At 34.9% G+C, this 10582-nt stretch overlaps 1 protein-coding gene across 1 annotated transcript in view; it reads left to right on the top strand.

The window, feature by feature from the left end:
* The first annotated feature begins 819 nt into the window (after positions 1–819).
* The window catches only part of LOC127411735 (muscular LMNA-interacting protein-like), a 44231-nt gene continuing 34468 nt past the window's right edge, over positions 820–10582 (top strand). Inside the window, exon 1 of the mRNA XM_051647458.1 lies at positions 820–921. Within this exon, the coding sequence (XP_051503418.1) occupies positions 886–921 (36 nt within the window). The 5' untranslated portion in view covers positions 820–885. The remainder of the gene's footprint in view (positions 922–10582) is intronic.

The following is a 10582-nucleotide window of genomic DNA, read 5'->3' as shown; positions in this document are numbered from 1 at the left end:
TCATCTTGATAAATTCAAGGAGAACATGGGAGTGTACTTGGAGGAGCAAGGCGAGCGCTTCCATCAGAATATACTGGACTTTGAACGCCGCTACCAAGGCCAGTATAACGAGAACATGATGGGAGACTACATTTGGGGGCTGATTCGTGAAAGTGATTTACAGTATAATCATAAATCTCGAAAAACTACTCACTTCTAAATCTTTTGTAGACATTTTTGTATTACTTTAGTATAAATACATGTTAATTTGGATTCATATGTTGGTTTTTTTCTGACTTTATGTGAACGAAAAGACACAAATTTGCCCGTTTTCTCATTGGAAATAGGTACATTTCAAAATATCACTGTCCTGGTTACAAAAGCAAAGTTTGTGGGGAATAATAGCCATTTTCTATACTTCTGAGGCATAAGCAATTAGGAAATAACACTTACTACCCAGGAACAAAAATTGTGTTACATAGTGTAATTAGTGTTAATCCAAAAAGTATAAAATAAATAAAAAAAATAAATAAATAAAAAAAAAATGCCATATGCAAATGTTGTGTAAATGTTTGGATACAAACTGCAGAATGCAAACAATAAAAACTCTGTGACAAAACAATACAGTTACTCCAATTACACATTCACACTTTTGCTTTTTCAACATTTTCAGTGATCCAGTCTGTGATAATTCCAGAAGTTGGATGACGATCTAGTGGTGATTGTTGCCATTAAAGCCTGTAGGGGCTCCCTGCTGTCTGCAGTCTATTTGTGGCTTTTTCAGCTCTATAACTGGAAGCGTACAGCACTCTAGAGTTATCATAACTACACTCTCAACCATGTGAAGTTAAACACAGAGGGGAAAGGAATACCAGCACAGAAGCCTCTGTACAAACAAACACACATATGGCCTTGGAACAACCACACAGGACCTTTGGAAAGGTAAGTGGCCACATGAGCAAAAAGGCCTGTGTTTTGTGCTCTAAAAGTAAAAAGCAAGTGGATGTAGCAGCAGTTAATTATTGAGTGGCTTTTTTCTCAGTGTCCTTCAGGATTGACAGTGCCTAACTTGACTTAAATGTATCTTATATATTTAAAGATAAAATGTTGAATTAACCTTTTACTTCCAATTCCAGCATAGAGTTAAGATGTTTGGGGTAGCAACAGGTCATTGCTAATAACTTACAATAATTTGCTGCATGATAGTTCATGATTAGAAAGGCAACAGGTGTTTGGCAGGAATTAAAATATGGCACGACAATCATGAGTCACTGAACTATATGTGAATATGTGAAATTAATTTCTAGCAAATCACTTCATAAGTCATAACTCATTTCTCATTACTAACACACTAATAAATCAAATCAAATAACCCACCAATATGATTTTAGGATTTATGATTATTATGATTTTGATATATGGCATATATTAAATTTGCATTATGTATGGTTTTTAGTGATACTGTATAAAATACAGTATGTCACAGATATGTGCATGTATGCAGAAAATATTTAAAAATATCAAAATTATGCCACAGATAAATATTGGAGCTCAATATGGAGTGCCCCTTAAAAGTATTTGGACAGTAAAACCACAATTAAAAAATGTATACGTGTCAATCCATTTGATAAAATATCAAACAATGTGGCATTTATTTTAAATAAAGCGATTTAACACAATATTGTTTGACTGTTTAAATCATTAATATCTGATCCAGTCTTATTAACATGGCTCCCAAGACCAAGAGTGTTAAGTAAGTGTTATCTACCCAACACCTCGTGTTGGCTGTGCCTTATGGTTTCATTAGCTAAACTTTATTTATGGAGCATTGTTCAAGATGCTTTACTTTTCATTGTTGATTTAGCAACTTTTCAGTTTTATCAGATAACTGCTTCAGTTAATATTTTACATTGGACATCAAGTGTCTTCTATCAAGTGACAGATGAATTTGTGCCAAAATCCTTAAGAGTTTGATTAGACGTACAGCCTTTGATATCAACAACAAAAGATATGGGAATACAGAAATATGGAATATAGTTTTCCTCTCCCTTTTAAAAGTCGACACGCCCATGTATTTTGCTGTCCTAACCAAGGCCGTAACCACCACTGACATTTATATTTATATCTCCCAGTATTGAGAACAGTTGTCAATCAATATGGATTTTTCAATGCCTGATTCTTTAAACATTTACATTTTCCATCTCAAATTGTAATACTTGGTTACATACTGTACTTGATCTTAATATGTGGCTAGTTGTATTTTATTATTTGTATTTGGCATTGTTTTGTTTTTTTTCTTCCAACCAGGTCTCACAGAATCATGTTACTATAATGTTTGCAAAATTATTTTTACGTACCTCGTTGTATGTATCACAGCAGTTTCCTGGTGAAATGAAAGGTGCTACAGCAACATTGGCTTTTATTCACTTTCACACAAATCACGAGTAAAATGGCAGATTATCAGTTCATAAACACTTAATTGCTCTATTATAACATCTAAACACTTAAACTATAGTGCATGATTGTGAGGTGATACATATGATATTGGATACATTAGATAACCAGCTATATTTACAAGCTTGTTCTAGGATGGGGTCGAGTACTGAAGAACACACAAGTCGACATGTGAGCCAAAAGTGACAAACTGTAGAAGCACCACAAAATGAAACTGTTGCTTCAGAAATTGTGTTTTTCATCTCACATTTGCTTTTATGACACTATCGGTTAGGTTTAAGGTTTAGTGTAGGGAGGTCGACTTTATTGATTTTAAACTGGACAGTGCATTCATCTTTAAAATCTCATCTGTTTTTCACCTCACATTTGCTTTTATAACACTATCCGTTAGGTTTAGGTTCAAGGTTTAGGGTAGGGAGGTTTGTCGATTTTAAGTTTAAGGTTTAGAGTAGGGACATGGGTTTTGTTGATTTAAAACTCAACAGAGTATTAACCTAAAAACCTCATCTGTTTAGGAGAAAATTTAACTCGCTTTTAACACCCCTAAATGGACATTACACCTTGGACTGCGGCTATCGGAAAAATGAACCACGTAATGACATTTTGCAATATTGTCACCACAGTCACCTAATTTTTATGAGATCAGGCTGTTTTTTCCTGCTGTCCACAACCATATCAGTTCAGAACCATTGGCGTATGTAATTTCTCAAGGCAAAGTGGTTCACCATCTTGTGCAGATAAAAAGGTTAAGGCAGCAGAATTGTAGGGGAAGTACACATCTGCCTGTCTAAGCTCCCTGCTAGTGTTTCCCGGCTTTGATGCGCTCTCTTATCATATGGCAAAACCCACAGGCCCTTGACAGCCTTTGGGCTGTTTGAGATGTGGGCAGAGGCGAGCTGAGCTGCAGTGAGAGGGTGCTGATGTAGGCTGGGGTATAATTATCCAAAAAAGCAGTGACACACCCACATGTGGAGATTCAAAACCGCTGTTGACATGCCAGTATTTATGCAAACTTAATTAAATAGTGTTCAAAACATGTGGCTTCATTCTGGTGCCATAAGCATTTTGTTATTTTCTTAGCAAGTTCCTCAAAATTGCAGAACCATTGAATCACAGAGCAAAGTCTCTAGAGAAAACATGAAAATGTTACAAGGTGGGGAGTTTGCAAGACAATAACATTTTAAATCTGACATTAGAGAAGGACTCTGCTGCTGATTTGGATTATTCCAAGGAGGAATTCAGACAGGATAGATTGAGATAAATTGATGGTTATCTGCAGATGCAAACTGGGAGAGGCTGAAAACAAAACAAGTTATCTTTCTTTGAAAGAACAGAGAAACAATTCTGGAAAACAAAACAAGTTAAATTAGAAGAACAGCTAATAGTTAGACATTATATTGCATGCACACACATTTCCATTCCATTATACTAGAGTACCCACTTTTCATTAGGTGTTTTGAACTACTATGTACTTAATCATTTGTTATAATGTACTTATTATATGTTGTTGCATTGTACTTACATTTAAAGTATCTGCATTTAATTTCATCTGTAGTTACAAAGTTAATCTTAACCCCTTACACTACCCCAACCTTTACCTTTACCCTAAACCCTTATCTAAACCCTAACACTACCTGTACCTCAACCTCAGTTGCAGCAAATGTGAATATTGTAAGAATTTTGCAGAACAACATAGTTACACAATATGTGCATTGTATTTTATGTATTTTAACATTACATAGAATGTTGCGATTACAGTTCATTCACAGACTTTAGTCAGAACTATACATTTTATAATGAACTTCAATCATGTGGCGACAGCAACCTGGTCCCATAGAATCATATTACTATACCTATAAAGTTATTCTTACATTGCTCCTTGTACGTATCACAGCAGTTTCCTTGCGAAATGAACACTAGAGGCACTACAACAACAGAGACTTCCCGAGTTACACTGCAGATTCACATCAGTTTACAGTATAAACACTTTTCGCTCTGATCCTTAGTCCTATCTTATGACAACAAAACACTTTTACTATAGTGCAGGGATACTCAAATTACCTTGCTCGCGGGCCACTTATGGAAAGGGTGACCAGGGGTCAGTGAATAAAATGACCTGGTAAAACCTGGTATATTTGTTCACCTTGTCAACCACACCTTAATCAAAACATAATAGCATCATAATTGCTGGTCAGACACTTACATTTCCCCAGGACAGTGTTAAACTGCATATTAGACACATTCAAATTTGTTCAATGGCTTAAAATGGCTGGAGTTCATCACTTCTTTTATTACATGCAATTGTGGTCTCTTTTGAAAGTGGACACTTGGAAGTTTGTTGTCCAAAATTCAGAATTAATAAAGGTTATGAAAAAAAAAAAGTTAGTAAAAGACACATTTTTGGTCAATTGATCGGCAGTTTATTTCCATAACATTTTTATATAAAATAATACATGACATTGACCTTGTTGATACATTGAAACACAATGGAGCTAAAGCTAGAAGTCTGCTAAAGTTCAATGTCACTTTATAACTTTTAGTATTATGAAACATTTTCCAAGACCTTGTCATGTGATTCTGGCCATGTTTAGCATTAGCCATTAGCATTAGCACCATAAATGCATAATGAACATTACAAATGAAACATTTTCTACTGCATAAACCTTACAGCTGCTTATACTGATATCACATGAATTCCATTCATAGAATGAGGCAGAAAGCAGATTATTTGGGCATATTCCAATCAAAAATGATCATCCCTATGCCCTACTCACTCTGAGTGACAGAACCCTTGATGTGGGTACTCTGAAGGGAACATGGAATTACTATAGATCAATGTACCCTTCCCTACCAGTCTTTAAAAGGGCCCTTTGTAAAAAGATTGATTTTCTCAAGTTAGTTTTGAAGGACCCTTTCGAGTGGCATCCCCTTCCTGAAATGCCCTTGAAGAGCCCGAAAATGCTGTTCGGAATTCGCCCTTTATATGATATACAGCGTAAAGCAGATGACAGCTGTGCAGCTCTACTGCAGTGACAGCTCCAAAACTGTCAACCAAAATCTGCTAATAAAATATAGACACACCAAATAGTTTCATAATCCTCTATTTATTTATGTCTCATCAGTCAAAATTTAATTTTTGGGGGGCACTGAGGTAGGCATTATGTAATATTCTATAACCATATTTAGAACAAAAGGTGTCTGAATCAGGAAAAAAAAAAAAAAAGAAAAGAAAAAGGAAATAATAAAAGGACTTTGATACCTGAGATGGGGAAATTTTATCTGTTGGAGGTTTAATATGTGCCTATTGGTGTGGAGTATTCAGGCAATTAATAGCTTAGGCTGGTTTAAGCTGTGTGTGTGTGTTTTTTTTGTCCCCCAGCAGGACACTTAGATGTTTATTTTTTTTAAGCCTTCAGGATTTCTTGTTAATACATTAGGTTATCGTTCTATCCAAGACAAACTGTAATCATCATAGCGTACAGCTGTCTGTCAGTTTAGCTACAAACAACTTTGACTGAGGCGTCAGCTGTGTTTCAAACTCAGCTGCCAAATGAGTTTGTTTTGGAAACTGCACTGTGCATAAGTAAGTGTTTACTATCAAAATATAACCAAAAGCCATATTGTAGGTGCAGCCAAATCTAAGCTTTATGAAGTAAATCAGTTTTGAAAGCCTCTGCGTCAAGAGGACCACTAAGCGCACAGCATGTTTTCTTCCCTTTGGCAATTATTCTATGAAAACAAGAAAAAGTGAGATTTCTGAGCTGAGAATATGAACTATTTTTAACTAATTAATCATTTATTTATTTATTTATCAAAAGAAACCTGTGCAAATTAAAAGAAAATAGTTGAAATGAAGAGTGAATGAAAATATATTTACTCACTTTCATGTTATGACCCATATGACTCCGTGAAACACAAAAGTTCAATTTTTGAAGAACATCCTGGCTGCTCTTTTCCATTTAATTTAAGTAAATGAGGACTGGGGCTCCAAACTCACTATATCCAGTAACACCTCATATGAATATTCCCTTTGTTAAGGGTTTATAAAGGGGTTCATTAATCACTAATAATTCATTTAAAAATGCACTATAAATAATTGATATGTGGTTATAACAACAAGCATAAAAAGGATTACATTTTATCTCACATATAAATGCTTAATAACACTTATTCAACATTAGTAACCTATAAAAATTTACTTTAATGTACAGTGGACATATGTGAAGCATTGTTTAAGGATTTGCCAACATTAGAAACCTATGCACATAAAGTTCAGTTTGGTTTAATGGTCATCAGGCTTAATTATTTGCTATATGCTTGGAATGAGTATAGGGTTTTGCAGAGGACTTTAGAGTGACTAGGACTAGTTAAGTTGGGACACCACTCTGAGAAGCACCATTCTTTTGACATCACTTTTGTGAAGATCCAACTCAAAAGAGCAATTTTTTCATGAATTAGACATTGAGACTTCTCTCATAAATGAGGCAAGATGATTTTCAGTAAAAAAAAAAAAAAAAAAAAATGCCTTAGTGCTGTAAGCAATTTTTAATGGAAAGGTATGCAAAAAATGGTCCTACTATTCTCTGAAAGATATTAATAAAATAAGTGTTGTGAGTCATATCTCACATGTCTCTGTGACAGCAATAGACTCTGTAAACAGCAAACCAAAATGTGTCCGTGAGCCTCGGTCTCTGACGCTTTCTGCCTGTCAATCATTTTGCACCTTCTCACGGTATTGAGGTTGCAGCAAATTATTGAGGCTTAAAGGAATATTCCAGGTTCAATACAAGTTAGGCTCAATCCACAGCATTTGTGTCATAATGTTGATTATCACAAAAAAGAATTTCAACTCTGTCCTTTTCTTTAAAAAAAAAAGAAGCAAAAATCGAAGTTACAGTGAGGCACTTTCAATGGAAGTGAATGGAACCAATTTTTGAAAGATTTAAAGTCAGAAATGTGAAGCTTATAATTTTATAAAACACTTACATTAATACTTCTGTTAAAACACATGTACTGTATTATTTGAGCTGTAAAGTTGTTTAAATCGTCATTTTTACAGTCGTTTTAGGGTTTGTTGACATTACATCATGGTAATGAAGTTGTAAAATTGGCTATAATTTTACACAGAAAAGCTTAGTATGCGATTTTATAACACTAAATATATGTTAACATGCATATTGTTTATGGCTTGTGGCTATACTTTTGAGTATTTTAATATTTTGGCCCCATTCACTTCCATTATAACTGTTTCACTGTAGCCTCGATTTTTTCTTTTTTTAAGGAAAAGGAGAGGCAAGTAAAAACAAAATTTTTGTGGTAATCAATATTATGCCACAAATGCTGTCGATTGAGCTTAACTTGTATTGAACCTGGAATATTCTTTTAATGCCATTTTTATGCCATGTTGCTCATTCCAATTGTCAGTTGAGGGCACTATTTTGCTGCTGTTGTTTTTGACAACTGTTTCTGTTTGATGTTGGTCTCAATAAAGCTCATATGGTATCTTTGGAGTGCGGGTTTTGGAAAGAGGGGGCATTGCTAATCCAATGGCTCAGCATGTGGAAATTCTAAAACAGTTAAAATCACTTACAGCTCCTTTAAATTTCAGTGAGTTCCTCGCACAAAGCTAACATATGGCTTCAGAAGTCATATGGACTACTTTTATGAGACTTTCATAAGGCTTTTTTCATCATTTTGGAGCTTGATAGCCTCAGTTTTCATTCATTATATGGGAAAAAGTGGCCAGGATAGTCTTTAAAAATTCAGCTTTTTTTGGTCAACGGAAAACTTTAAATCATACAGGTTTGGAACAATTTGAGGGCAATTAAAAATGACAGAATTTTCATTTTGAGGTTAACTATTCCTTGAACCATTGAAAGCTGCTCAATGTTCATTGGATCATGGGTCTGCAACCTTTGTTAAATTACAAATCAAGGAGGATCCAAGTCTTGTGTTCTAGATTAAAGATTATGCCAGGAACAGCCTGGGACAAACACACCCCTTGCTTGGCTGTGGAGCTGGAAATATGAGCTGCAAGGAATGGTATGATCCACATTATACTGCAGGCTAGAGAGAGTAGGAAATGCCTGCTGTGGCCTTTGACTGCTTCTGTTTGTTTGTGGGTTTCTCTGTCACTGTGGATACACTACAAGGGTGCAAAAAGCTCTTTTGAGGTGTGTCTGTGAGATTTGAGTCTGGGCCCCAGTCTGGTTCTGTCCAGGAGGTCACAGTTTGGCTGGTTAGCTTTTAAATTAGCCCCTACCGGTAGATACAGCATCATTATGCAGCACAAAGCATGATTATCTATTTACAGCCTATGTAAAAGTGGCCAAAACATCATTGCATTATAGTAGATGTCTTTACCAGTGTCCAATTTTTTGGAGGGCTGTTAAAAGTAGGGCTGCACAATAGTCGAAATTACAGTTACAGCTGCTCCAACTAGCTAATTCTGAAAAGTGTCAATTATAGCATGTAGTCCATGTACAGTAGTTCTACTCATGTTGTGTCAAGATTTTTGATATAATTTTCTATATAACATGTGTTTTTGCAGCAGTTGAGAGTTTAAACCATTGCTCAGATCCAAGTCCATTGCTCGCTTCTGTGTATAATTTATTTAAAATATGAATTAAAGCTTAATTTTTCATGCTTCTAAAAGGGCCAATATGACACTGACTGTTTAGGCACTGTCTTCACTTACTGATAAAACAGCTTCTGTATCAAGTCATTCAGAAACAGTTGTAAGCTTGTTTTGGAAATTTCCAAGGATGTACTTGCCATGTGGGTAACTGCCATTGAGAAGAATGGGAATACTAATGGATAACGGTAATTATATACCTCCTTGGTGGCAGGTTGTTTTAGCGGGAGGGTCATTCTCATTCTAGAGAGCATTTAATTGTATATAAATTTGTAGTGTGCAAGATGAGTCATGAATATTTATTGGGATTCCCTCCCAATTGAACTATATTCTCCTTCATTTGCTGCCTACATTTTGGTCTGTTTCTCTCCCAAATCTGATTGTATCGCTTCAAAAGACCACCGGAGTTGTATGGATTACTTTTATGCTGCCTTTATGTCCTTTTTGAAACATGAAAATTTTAGATCCAATTGACTTGCATTGTATGGACAAAACCACATATCTCCTTCAAAATGTCTTTTTTTTGAGCTCTGCGTAATAAAAATAAATAAATAAATAAATAAAAATATAAAATGGCATATAGTAAGTGATGAGAGATTTCTCATTTTTTGGTGAAATATTCTTTTACGTGGAGCTGAGAGTGCTGTACTCATATCTCATCAAATTAGCCAAATAATTTAAATAAGAAAAACACAAGTGGCAGTGGATGTGTAAAAATCTGCGTGCACATATTCCTCATGTAAAACTATAAATAAAATATATATGTAAAAAAATATATATATTTAGCCCTTCTTTTCAGTCACATTTAGATGTTCTTCTTCGCAGATACTTTCTAATGAAATTTACTTTTAAGGAAGAGTTAACCCAAAAATGAAAACTTTGTCATCATTTATTTACTTACCCTCATGTCACTGACAACCCCCCCCACCCCAAAACAAAACAAAAAACAAATGACTTTCTTTGATGAACACAAAAGGTGGAATAATACAAATTTTAAAGGATGCCCCATTCACAAAATGGCAGTTGATAGTGACTGACTTTTAAGACAAAAGAATTATAAAAGTTGTCCGTGCCTTAAAAAGCCCCACCTTAAAAGTGTTTCTGACCAATCCTGTCTTAGCAATTGTTGCCCCGCCACCATTTCTCTGCCAAGCGTTTGCTTTTTTACAATGAGAGTCTATGGGATTAATGTGTGTTTTACGTGGAATTTTATTGAAATGATCCAAAAAATAACAATAAAAACACTGTTACTGGGTTTGTAATAGTGACACGAGGTACCTAGAGAGGATTCACGCAGTGTTTTTTTTTAATTTTCTTTTTTACAGTCTCTTAGATTTTTTTATTTATCAAATATATCTTGTTTTCCGATCAACAATTTTTATTGATTCACATATATGTAACTCATAAGACAAAACATATATACATAGAATCAAACTTAACCCCAATTATTACCCATCCCAATCTCACCCTAATCCCAACAACATAACAGTGGTCCCAAATCACATAGACACACAC

Source organism: Myxocyprinus asiaticus, chromosome 21, assembly GCF_019703515.2.
Source record: "Myxocyprinus asiaticus isolate MX2 ecotype Aquarium Trade chromosome 21, UBuf_Myxa_2, whole genome shotgun sequence".
NCBI lineage: Eukaryota > Metazoa > Chordata > Actinopteri > Cypriniformes > Catostomidae > Myxocyprinus > Myxocyprinus asiaticus.
Note: the sequence above shows the minus strand (reverse complement) of the source record. Positions and strands in the feature narration are given on the sequence as shown.